This window comes from Nicrophorus vespilloides, unplaced genomic scaffold (genome assembly GCF_001412225.1).
Source record: "Nicrophorus vespilloides isolate i.1.1-1 unplaced genomic scaffold, Nicve_v1.0, whole genome shotgun sequence".
Taxonomy (NCBI): domain Eukaryota; kingdom Metazoa; phylum Arthropoda; class Insecta; order Coleoptera; family Silphidae; genus Nicrophorus; species Nicrophorus vespilloides.
In genome coordinates, this window is record NW_017096602.1 from 214,387 (window position 1) to 227,308 (window position 12,922).

Here is a 12,922-nt window from a genome sequence, read left to right on the forward strand (position 1 = left end):
ACTTGTTATGTATTTTTATTATATGTAAGCATTTTCAAATGAAAGAAAAATATGGATTTTAATCTAAAAACTACGTTATTTTATAAACAAAAATTGGAACCGATCCTATTGAATTTATATCATTAATTGATTCGTTATACGGCTTTTCGATTTTCTTATCTAGGCCGTAAAGCGAGGTATTAGATTACAAGCTAGTAAATTATTACTCACCTATTTAACGGCTCTCTCATTTACATTCCATCACGACTTTCAAACTGCAATCAATGCATATTTCACTAAAGAGTTGCACAACACTTGAAAAACAAACGTCACCCACAAAATGTTATTCGTCTGTAAACAAAAATGACAAATAAATGCTTCAATTGTTTAAATGAACTCTTAGTTGAAAAAAATAATAAGTCAATCATAATTAAAGTACAATTTAAAGACATGGGTTTTCAAAAATAATCAGTAAATAAATTTATTAATTAAAACTATAATAAAATACAAACAACTGATAACAACCGAAGAATATTTCATGAAACTTTTATATTTTGTAGGTCCTTCACGCTGTTGATGAACGTGACGATCTTCTGTATCTTTAATTCCGTTGACTGCTGCTCGGCTAACAATTCTTTCTTCTCTTTATCTTCAGTCTTGACGCTGATTGTCAGCTGAGAATGCTGATCCTGCAACTGTGTTAAGTCGGCAGTCAGCTCTCTATTTCTTTCTACTAGATCTTGTCTTTCCTTCAACTTCTCTAAACAAAAATTACCATCATTACTTATATCAACATATTGCAAACGTTATTATTTACCATTCAATTCGGCATTCGCAGCTATCGCACTGTTTTTCATATCCTTGTAACATTTTGGACAATGTTTCGGTTGCTGCACCAGCGGTCTGTTATGACAACTGATGTGAAATCCGTTCGTGCAGAACTCGCAGATCACCAAATAGCCTAAAATTTTAAAAGTATTTTATAAAAATAAATTAAACTATTTTTTTTTTAAATAAATATTCTACCTCCTAAGCGGCATTCTATGCAAGTCTTTGTATCAGCAGTAGATCGGGCTTGCGTTATCCGTTCTATCGTAAGTCCACTGGGCAGGTTGGGAATAGATAACTTCTTGTCAACAGGCGAACTGGGTCTGGACTGCTTGAAGGTCGGAGATGAACCTCGCGCTTTATTCTTAACAGACTGCCTGGTATTTGGGGGCGATGCGTTTGCTAAGTACATGTTGCGTTTTCGTTTCTAAAAATAGGCGTAATGTGAATTGGTTACAAACAACGCTTCAAAATGAACTTACAGATATATCCCAGCCTTTTGTATATAAAAACTGAGGATTCGCCGTCCGCCTCCTCTTTCTTTCAGCTCGTTTGTTCTGGATTTCCTTGAATACATCGTGCGTAGCCAAACCGAAATATGTAAGAAAATCTGTCTGCGAGATGTCCTGAGGATTAATAGGATTCGGGGCGCATGGTTCAGGCGATGATGGACCTGACTGCAATTCTGACTCCTCCGAAGGCGAAGCCGATTGTTGAGATGTAGATCTTTTTATACTGAAACACAAAAATATAGTCAAACATTATTAAAAACATACACATACCTAAATATAAAAATCCTGTTGCAATGATTCATGCTTTTATACTATATTTTATTATTGTGGCAATGATTTTTGTTATTATTTCATTTCAGAGACTGCAAAACTCACAGTTTAACAAAACACAATGGCGTGCTAACTCCAAAGTAAATATATATGCAATTTCAGAAAAAATTAGAAAGCTTAACAATATGAATAGTGCAGGATTTAAATTCATTATATGATAAAACAACTTACATATCTTGCTTCCTTGCTCGATTTAGAGCAGATGTCAAGTTAAGCCTTCTTTCCTCCAAACCATTTTTAACTGTTGCAGCTTTGGCATTTCTTTGTATTGTCTTGTACTCCTTCCGCAAGCGATCCACCAAATCTTTCTGCAAATCAAAGAAAACAATGAATATGCTACATTTGTAGATAGTAAATTATACATTACCTGCTCCAATCCAACATTGACAATTTCTTGTCTTGTCTCTTCAATTAATATTTGCACTTCTTTATTCTATAACAGATATAAACATGAAAAATATCTTAATTGTATTAGATTGCACAATTATTATAAATATTAACATTAATAACATGCTTATAAAAAATAAATTATGCAATTTGTTTAAGTTAATAGGTGAATTATAATTTTATAAAATTGTCTTCTTTAGTTCTAAAACAATCGAGTATGATTATTATAGAGCATTATGAATTCTCAATATTTAATATAGCAATACAGCAATTTATCTAATTGCAAATACAGTAAATAAGTAATTCTTGTTTAATTAGAATTAACTAAACAAAAATATTAAATTGAGTTGTGGATTAATGACATAATTAATTAAAAAAAGAATCTATATAAATAATAAATAAATTGTAATACATACCTCATGAGGATCTTTTATATCTTTGAGTTTGCTTAGAAGTGTCTATAAAAAGAAAATACATATATTTTACTGTTGTTGAAAAATGTGTTTACATGTATGAATTGAACAACAACTTGCTTGAAATTTACACAGAAAGTCCAATTGAAAGGTGTTTATTTGTTTAACTGATTTTAATTTGTATTTATTGGAATCTAAAAAATATCTGTAATTAATGTGTTGAGATAGATTTCAATGAATTTGTTGACTTAGGAAAGAATAATGAGTATTAAACAAAACATCCTTGAAATCAAGTTGGTTTGTAATGGGTAAACAAGATTGACTAAATGGCGAACCAAAAAAAAAAAAGCAAGTTGTGAAACAATTTTCAATTATGCATTCATCTCGTTCTTTTACTTTTACGACTTTGTAGCGATTTCCCAAACGGATACATTTCCTTCTGTATTAGATTTTCTAGCTTGCGTAGCCAACTTCAGGGCATGTCACGAAAACCGCTTTCGTTCGGTAACATTAAACAAAGTACAATTCCGTCTGTTTTTTGTAAGAAAACTATTCCCATCGAGCACATCATCACTCACCTGGTGTTGTTTTATTCCTTTCTTCAGCTGTGACTGGTTTTTCTCCAGCAAACTGCGAAGCTCCCTCGAAATCTCCGCGTTCAGAGTGTTCCTCATTTTCTCTCCAAAGCTCACTCCAAACTTTGCAGCACGCGAATAAACTCTGTGTGCGCACTCACCAACTAACACGCTGGAACAAGAAAAGATTCTACTTAGATTCCGAATCCGCACACTTGTTACGCTCGGACCGCTTGGATTCCAATAATCGAACAATAGCGTTACTCATTTATCAAAACGGGAATAGCTTCGTACTATTTAGTTAAGATCTTGGGGGGAAGTCCGAATGAAGTATAGAGAAAAAAAAATAACGTTTATCTTGGCCGATTATTTTCCTTGTTTCGACAGACACAAAGCGAGGAAAACACGGAAAATGGTGTTTACATTCATGTATAAACATAACTTATCTGTTTTAAAAAAATGTAACTATAAATGAATCACGGCCCACGAATTATTAAAGCCTCACCAAAATGTTATGTAAATCTCACTCTCTCGCGCGAAACTACGTAAGTAATTAAAAGTCAAAGCAAATATAAAATAATTTAACATCTACAAAGAAATAACTACAACTAGTATAAATCACTTACCGCTAACAGGAAATTTCTATCACCCTCCTAATTACTCATTCACCCTCACCAAATCTTGCGTACCAAAAAAAAACAAAGCAATAGTTTCTCTGGACGGTTGGAGGGGGCGTTAGACAAATATAATATTGAAAAAAACAATAACTTCCAATCCACAGATCACTATGCTCTGCTTTCGGTTTACTGCGAACGACCAAAAGTTGATACAAAAAAGGAATTGCAGTTTCCTTTATTCCTCCGTTTCAACTGTCGCGATCCAAGGTGTTGCACCTCTTCCAAATAATGTTGATAAACTAATTCAATCTCAATTACAAACCTGTTGCGAGCAATTGATTTGCGTTGGTAATGCAGGATACTGTCAGTACGAATGTTTAAAACATTTCAATAAGGAACGCACTGGCCTCCATTTCTATTACAAACTATAACCCCAAGTATGATTTATTTCAAGAAGTCATGAAGCATTTGCAACTCGTATACTCTTAATGACATATGTATACCTTGTAGTTTTATTTTCTGTATATTTATATAACTGAACAACACTACAATTTCAATAAAGAATAATTGAATGCCCCAACTGTTGTCTCACATCAAACTATATTAGCAAATGAATAACTTTCTCTTGTTGCCAACAGATGATGCTGGTGAACTCTTCAAATTTCTTTAAAAGTCTAGTTCTTTATTTGCACTAATATTCTTGATATAAATAATAGGAAAATAAATTATCACTTTACTAATTGCATAACTATTTTATTCACATTTAATTTATATATTTACTATTGAAGTAGTTCATTTAACTCACTAATCTAACTAATTTCAATAAATAAAAACATCAAATAAACTTATATAATATATTTAACAATCTAATCTATTATTAGAGATATTATATATAATGAATGAAATATCTACAACATTTATATTGTGTTAAAGTTCAAGGCAGATTGATTTAACAATTTAAATTAACCATAGCAACAATAAAAAAAAACATTGTAAACAAAATATATAATTAAAATATTAATAAAGTTCTCAAATATATTATATAAAATTATTATATTACAAATATAACTGTATATTTGTATCATGGTAAGAAATTGCTATATTCTTTTCATTTTTAGATATTTATAATCAGTAAATTATTTAATTATGAAATATTAACATATAAATTTGATTATTTATGTAACGTTATCACGAGATAAAATTATAAAACAAATATGTTATTTTTTCAATTTGAACTAAAATGTGGTGCATATGAACTACACGCTTCCAAGTCAACAACAGCTGACGAGACAAATTTTAGTTTTTCTATTAACATGTAGTAACATAACCATAATTTATCAACTAACATTATACTATAATGAGAAGGATATATATACATATATTAATTGTGCTGTTGCTAGGCTACAGCTGCAATAGTTTAAGGATTTACAACAAAGATGATATGATTAAGTTTAGGTTAGAAGCAAAAGTTTCCTAATTGTTTTATCCAATTAAATAATAATATGCCTTTATTATGCAGGGAAGAGGTGAGGTCAATGTTCTATCATGCCTACGATAGTTATTTAAAATTTGCTTATCCATATGATGAGCTGAGACCAATAAGCTGTGATGGGATTGATACTTACGGAAGGTGGGAATCTGTACTAAAAAAAAAGTGTATATTATAATTATTATTATTTTTAGTTATTCATTAACTTTAATAGATGCACTCGACACATTAGCCATCATGGGCAACTATACTGAATTCCGGAGGGTAGTTAATATACTCACAATGAAAGAGAACTTTGATGCAAATATTAATGTATCTGTATTTGAGACTAATATTAGGATAATTGGTGGGTTATTAAGTGCCCATTTACTCTCACAAAAGTAACTGTTTTTTACTGATTTGTAATTGAGAATAAGATGTTGTGACTGACACTTTTGTGTTTTAGAGCTGGTGTAGATTTAGAACCAGGATGGCCATGTAATGGGCCTCTGTTGAGATTAGCTGAAGATGTTGCCAAACGGCTGGTGGTGGCGTTCGATACGCCAACGGGAATGCCCTATGGTACTGTTAATCTTAGACACGGTGTGCCGAACGGCGAGACGACCGTCACCTGCACTGCCTGCATCGGAACGTTTATTTTGGAATTCGGCACTTTGAGCAGGCTAACGGGGGATCCTCTATATGAAGAAGTATATTTTACCGTTCCATGAGTTTCTGAGATCACCTTCCATTCGAACACCCAATATTAATCACACTTGCATACATTCTAGGTAGCTATGAACGCGCTGCATTCGCTCTTCAATCACAGGTCCCAAATTGGACTCTTTGGTAATCATATAGATGTTGCAACAGGCCGTTGGACTGCTCAAGATGCTGGTACATTAAATTTATATGATAATCACGCTTGGATTACAGTAGCGTTTCTCTTTAATGACACGTATTCAGTTTGCATATAGTAATTCAAATTTATATTTAACTTTCAGTTTTCACAATATATTTTCTTTCTTATCTCTTAAGAGAGTAAATATTTGAATATAGGCGAAACTTTAATCCAACAGCATGAATAATAAAAATATTATAAATCTCTTTTGTAGCGAGGACAATTGATTTATACAGAATATGTAATGGAATGTTTTAGGGATTGGAAGCGGAGTCGATTCGTACTTTGAATATTTAGTAAAGGGCGCGATTCTCCTACAAAAGCCAGAATTAATGGACATGTTCTGGGCAGCGCGAAAGGGCATAGATAAGCATATAAAACACAATGACTGGTATCTGTGGGTATCTATGACCAAAGGAACTGTGACATTACCAGTTTTCCAATCCCTCGAAGCCTATTGGCCAGGGGTCTTAAGTTTATTCGGTAAATGAGAAAACAAAATTATTTGGAGGAAGTGCTTTTTTTTTCTTACTTTTTTCTTCGTTTGTCTGTAGGTGATACAGGAAGTGCGATGAGGACATTGCACAACTATCACCAAGTGTGGAGTCAGTATGGTTTTACGCCTGAATTCTACAACATTCCGCAATTAGAAGTTGGTGCAAACAGGGAGAATTACCCGTTGCGCCCAGAGCTTATAGAATCTGTGATGTATTTATACCGAGCCACTGGGGATCCTTATTTACTTCAAGTCGGGGTCGATATTTTAGAAAGTATTCAATATAGTGCCAAAACGCCTTGCGGTTACGCAACCGTACGTAGAAATCAGTTTATTTTAAAAGTTTGATGTACATTAATTGTTTGTTTATTGCAGATAAAAGATGTTAAAGATCATAGGAAAGAGGATCGCATGGAATCGTTTTTCTTAGCCGAAACCACGAAGTATCTATACTTGCTCTTCGACACTGACAACTTTATACATAATCAGGGTGGGCATGGAAAGATCATAGATACGCCCAATGGGCAATGCTTGATTGAAGCTGGCGGATATATCTTCAACACTGAAGCCCATCCAATCGATCCGAGTGCCTTGCACTGCTGCACCCAGACGCCTAAAATCAACATCCAAGACTTCACCAATCATCATTCCTTCGAAGGTGTCAGCATCGATCAGATGAAGAAAGAAAAACGCCCGGCGATGAAATCGAACCCAAAAGACCCTGTTGCTGAGCCCGATTTGAACTACAAGCTAGACGAACCCGAAGATGCGGATGAAAACTCAGAGCAATTATCAAATTCCACTTTATACGAGGATGTCCTGACTTCCTCGTCCCTCATACCAGAATTCGTCGAGCAAGTGTTCTCGAATACCGAAAAGAAATATAATCTTCAAGAATTGCTATTGAAAATCCGCGAGCAAAACACAATTAGGAACACCAGTTTTTCTAAAGACTATAAACTTTTGAGTTGCCAGGCGCAGCCGTTTATGCAGAAGCTCTCGATTTTCGGCGAAATGTTTTAAATTTAAATTATTCTTTAATATTTATGTTATAAAAAAAATGAAAGAAAAGTAATAAAAAATTAATAACTGATGCAAACCATGGCAGAAAAGCAATTCCTTCCTTCACCACATAAATATTCACCCTTTCAATTTCGTTGCTTTATTGATTTACTGTTTTTTTTTTTTCGGTGTTTTCCTTGGCTTCAATAAAAGCGACTTCCTGCTAGACTGATGTTGCCAGAAACATTGGCCCTTTTTTTATTTAGGAACGAAGGAGGCGGAAAAATGAAGACGCGCGACGCAACCTAATGAATACTGCATTATTATATCGCGAACTTCTCCAGCGCAAAAACCACTTTGCGCCCGCCTCGTCCATAACGTTGTCCCATAACTCAACCCCCCCGAGATTCAGATAAATACGGACACACGGTGGTCTCCACAAAAGACTATCCGAGAACTTTAGACGATTTATTTTTATTTCTCTTTTCCCTCCGCATAAGTTTAAACTCTTAGCTTGCACAGATTTGTAACTGTAAAGAGCTGAAAAGTGCACAAGTTCGTGAATAACTTAATCGCATCGAAATTACATTTGTTTGAATTGTATTTATTGCAGCTACAGAAGAAACATAACGATATTTCGAATCTCGTTTCTTTCATTTATGCATTGACCAATTGGAGAAAATGAGGGTTTTATTAGAGACCCAAGAGAGTATGGACAATAATATTTGACCCTGTCGTACAGCGACTTTTAGGCAAAAAATAATCATACCAGACGTCATAAAATAAGACTTTAGTTATTTATGAAATGTACCAAATAAAATTACATTTTATTCCAGAACAAAAGTTTAAGTCTTTCTTCAACGTAAAGACAATCCATTCCATTGATAGAATCTCAAGAAATAAATCTTATTTGCTTACTTAAACATCTTATATTAAGAGCACAATGAATAAAATTAATAAAACTTAATTTACAGGTTCGAAAAATAATAAAATGAAAATTTAACAAATTGTTTAGCATTTTCTAATTTATTTATTGAGAAATATATTACCACTAAATATATCTATAAAAAGACTAAATTATAAAAGTTTTGCAAATTTAAATAAATTAGGTTGCAGAAAATGAAAACATCATAAAATAATAAAGCTTAAAATAATATTGTTACTTTTATCTAGAATGACAAAAATGTTATTTTTATTATTTATTACTGTTCAGGGTGTAGTTTACTACATATTTCCTCTTTATCATTTCGTACCGTTGCGTACCCGCACATATCTCGACAGTTTCATAAGCATTTATAGCACATTACTCAAATTTATACACTCTTAAGAAATGAGTGTGCGTAAAAATAGATGCGAATAAATTGGATTTATGGTATTAAATGAAAAATCTCATTATCTTGCTAATGAATGAAATGAAAAAATAACTAAAATAGTAACAAAAATGGATTTTCATAAATAAGCACATTTCGTGCAACTTTAGCTGAATTCAGTATTATTTAGCTGAATTTAGCTTATTATAGTGCTTTATATTAAATTTGTTGAAGCTATAAATAAATATCTAAGTTAAATTGATTTAGGTCTGGCGCCGATCATCAATTTTGTTTGTCTTATTAGTACTAATAGCACTGGTAATATGATACTAACATACAAATATATACATATGAATTCGATTCCATTTAGATGCAATATATTCAGTATAGTCTATATTTGTATATAGACTGAATTATGATTATATAATAGTCTACTTCACAGTCGCAATCCTTTGTTGGGTTGCATTAATTTTTTTATGGTTGCGAAATGACAGAAGTCACAAGCTAAGAAAAACAATTGTGTTGCAGTACTATTAAAAATAAATATGTTGAAAAAAAAAAGTGGACAAACGCTGGTCTATATATTAAATAATATATATTAATAATTACATAATAATAATAATATAATTAAGTAATTAAGACTCAATAGATTTATTGCTACGATAATTGAAAACTGTATTTTGAAGAGTGTATATATTTTGATGTTATTAATTTATTAAATAAAACATTTTTGGTTAAATCAGATATTTTGGCAAAGTCATGAGTAAACTTCGTACATTATATAAATTTAGAAGTAATGAAGACAACTGTTGTAAGTCAAAGTTTAAAACACAATAAACTACGTTTTCCAATTGTACTGTAAGTTCTAGTTCACGCCCATACATTACATTTCTTCCAAGTAACAGTGGTATATTTGCTTAGCGAACAAGAAGACTTTAGAATAAGTATAAATATCTTGCTCACATTATTAATAAATACGTTACAGAGCTGGGAGCTCCTTGTGGAATACTTACAAGAGGTACGTTATACAAGAACGAAAACAATTATCATTGAAAAACGATATATATTGTTTATATTATTATAACTAATTATATTGTAATTACGAATAAACGTTAAATGAATATCTTTAAAAAGTAATTAAGCGTTTTATACAATGCAATTGTAGTGAAAGTATTACATAATGTGTTTATCTGTAGTCATGATACAAATATATTTGTATATTTTGTAATTGGAAATTAATATTGTTTTATTTATTAAGATCTTAGCTTGTCTTACAATCGTTTTTTTTATATAATAATTATTAATAAATAACTAACATTTTCTTTAATTCTTAAATTGATTATTATGTCTATATATTTTTTTTACATCAAAATTAATGGATCAATCTGGGTAAAATTTGTATAACAAATGATGATTGAAATTGATAGTGCTAACTATGAATAAAGTTAATCTATTATGCGTCTATAATTTCCAATTTGTTAGTTTATCAAAATAAATAATACATTTGCGTAGCATGCGTATGTCCCGCCCGTAATTCATCATCATCATAAATAAAGTACCGGGAATTAAAAAAAAACTACACATGATTTTACTTTCATGCATAAATTAATTATGTTTTTTTTGATATTTGTAAACAAATGTTATTAAACGTTACGAATTAATCAAATAATTAGTTTCAATTATCTCTAAATGTTATGTTTCAATTATCTCTAAATCTATAACAAATAGTAGGTGAAGTAAAAAGTTCTGAGCGTTTTTCGTTACATGGCTTTAGTGTGCCATATCTCATGATGTATACGTTGAATCTTATCAATCTATACTGCGGCTTAAAGGCGACATAACGTTTTAAAAAAGTTCTTTGACAGTTTTGAGTTTAGTGAATCCAGTTGTGTGTTACAACGTTACAAGATGGAGGTAAAAAAAATGAGAAAATTCGATATTTTCTTCAGTACCAAAAAATACAATATCGAATTCAACAACAAAGCGTTCGTTCCAGCGCTTCTTTTCTGGTAATATTAATGTCGAAAAAGAGACACGCTCTGGTAGGCCAATCATCGAAAATGTTGATAAAATCATGAAAATCGTCGAGTTGGACCGACATGCGAGCACTTATTCCATTGCCCAGAAACTGAAGATTAACCAGAAAACCGATTGGAACCATTTGCATAAGGTCTCAAGAAGAAGCTCGATGTATGTGACAAAACGCTCGTTTTACTTCACCCAATATGATTAAATCATATTTAAAGGGCAGAAAGACCTGTGGTCAATAGCCCTTTTTAGCAGTTTAATTTAGTTTTATATTTGTTATTATGTTAAGTTTATATTTTGGTAATTTTTTGCAGTAAATACTAATATTATAAACATATTTAAATAATTTCAAACTTATTATTAACTTTTACTTTTAGTACATGAGAAAAAATAATTTGTTAAAACACAATTGAAAAGTAGTTTTAAAATGATTGCAATAATTGTTATAACAATAATAAATTGTAAATCTTTGTTTAGCAATTTATTTAGTATATTGAAATTCATCAACATCATTAATTAATGTTAACATTATCGCATTTGACACATAAGAATAGACAAACAACAAATATTATATTCTTAGTTAATATTAATTGAATGTTTGTTCTTCTTGGTTATGACAAGAAGGAGTTTGTTCTGAAATTGTATAATTTTTATTATTATTTTTAATAGTTATACTTTATTTATACGTTAAATGCTACATAAAACATAAGGTTAGTGTACTTAATAAAGTTGTATATTATTGAAGAAGTATTGGCTGAATACTTTAATGTAGAAACTGCAATGAGAATTCCCGAATTGTATACTTAATTAAGCGGAGATAGTCGGAGTTCAGAACTACGTAAATAGTGTTTTACAATTTTATTGTTCTAGTTCACGCCGCAGGAAATTAATTACTGTTAGAGAGACAATTGTACATTTACTTAGAGAACAAAAGTGTTTTATATATCAGCATTCGCTATAAATCTAATGAATACACAATTAACTATGAATGAAATGTAGAATAGTACATTATATTTATTTCGTTTTGGTAACATCAGATTTTATAAGTTCTTGTTTACTTCAATTGTGTTTGTTAAGACGCCATTGATAACTTTCAAGTGCCTTCTATCAAATATTCTTCGTTCTTATTACAATCTTATTCAAGGACGGCGCTACCGAATGGTTAAAGCGGTCATTTGCCCAGGGCGGCAAATCTTCATAAATTTATACTAAATCATTTTACGTTTGAGTATGTATATCTTGCCCGAGGGAACAAAACCTTTTGCGCCATTATAAAAGATCACCAGTTCAAGTATTCTGTGATACACGTTGCTTAACTATCGAACACGATCTAAGCTTCTCATTTTATGTACTTATTATTGACACCATTATCTATATAACATTTAATGTAATACATTATCTTACAGGTAATTTTCATAGTTTCTTAGATTTGTTATAAACATTTTTACCTAAAATTTATAAAAGAAAACGTTTCATATGCATTTTTATCAAGATCAATATGCAGTTGCTTTTCTGTATTAGTTTCTTCTTCATTTCTTTTACTTAATATATGTGTTAAACATCATGGATAAGATATATAATAAACAAAATTGTTTTCCAAGTAAAATTGAAAATTGTTTTTGATGATTATATATTGCGTACAACTTTCAGTTTTACATGAATTAATCAACTGATCTCTTAATTTCTTCAGCATCATAAATAAACTTTACAAATGCAATTTATCAAGTTTCTTGTGCAGATGCTGCTACGTATTAGTTTTCTACTTCGTCGAATGGACCAACTGCCACATCTCCCACATACTGCATTTACGTTTTTTCTTTATTTTTCTATTTCTCCTACAAGACTAATTTGTGCTCGGAAAGTAGTTTGTCGCATCTTCCAGCTTCAATTCCATACTTCAATTAATCAATTTCTTTGTTGACTTGAAAGAACTGAGGACAGGACGTGTTTGCCTTCCTCTTCTTGCAGGGTAAATAAATATTTATATTGTTGTTCGAGATGAGTGTTTTCGTGTTGGCGCGACGTCTTTTGTGGGCCACGGTTTGGATTTGCGCGAGGAACACGAACTATGTTAGT

The 12,922-nt window shown here is 31.4% G+C and overlaps 2 protein-coding genes across 4 annotated transcripts; one reads left to right on the forward strand and one right to left on the reverse strand.

Moving 5' to 3' along the window:
* Nucleotides 1-500: 500 nt before the first annotated feature.
* Nucleotides 501-4,234, reverse strand: LOC108557561 (PHD finger protein 21A). 3 transcript variants are annotated; one of them, XM_017914122.1, is made up of 9 exons: nt 3,964-4,234; nt 3,028-3,196; nt 2,453-2,494; nt 2,017-2,082; nt 1,821-1,957; nt 1,290-1,542; nt 1,006-1,234; nt 797-940; nt 501-739 (listed from the first exon to the last, which is right to left on the reverse strand). In XM_017914122.1, exons 2-9 carry the CDS (start codon nt 3,121-3,123, stop codon nt 516-518), a joined length of 1,191 nt encoding a protein of 396 aa, XP_017769611.1. In that variant the 5' UTR covers nt 3,124-3,196; nt 3,964-4,234; the 3' UTR covers nt 501-515. The 3 variants fall into 3 exon arrangements, with proteins under 3 accessions (XP_017769611.1, XP_017769610.1, XP_017769612.1); XM_017914121.1 differs by having other exon boundaries at nt 3,651-4,234; XM_017914123.1 differs by having other exon boundaries at nt 619-734; nt 3,651-4,234.
* A 695-nt stretch (nt 4,235-4,929) lies between these two features.
* LOC108557560 (ER degradation-enhancing alpha-mannosidase-like protein 2) lies at nt 4,930-7,545 on the forward strand. The gene is made up of 8 exons (XM_017914120.1): nt 4,930-5,096; nt 5,161-5,271; nt 5,325-5,510; nt 5,576-5,819; nt 5,901-6,006; nt 6,269-6,493; nt 6,565-6,821; nt 6,882-7,545. The coding sequence occupies exons 1-8, from the start codon at nt 4,999-5,001 to the stop codon at nt 7,527-7,529; spliced, it is 1,875 nt and encodes a 624-aa protein (XP_017769609.1). The 5' UTR covers nt 4,930-4,998; the 3' UTR covers nt 7,530-7,545.
* Nucleotides 7,546-12,922: the final 5,377 nt, after the last annotated feature.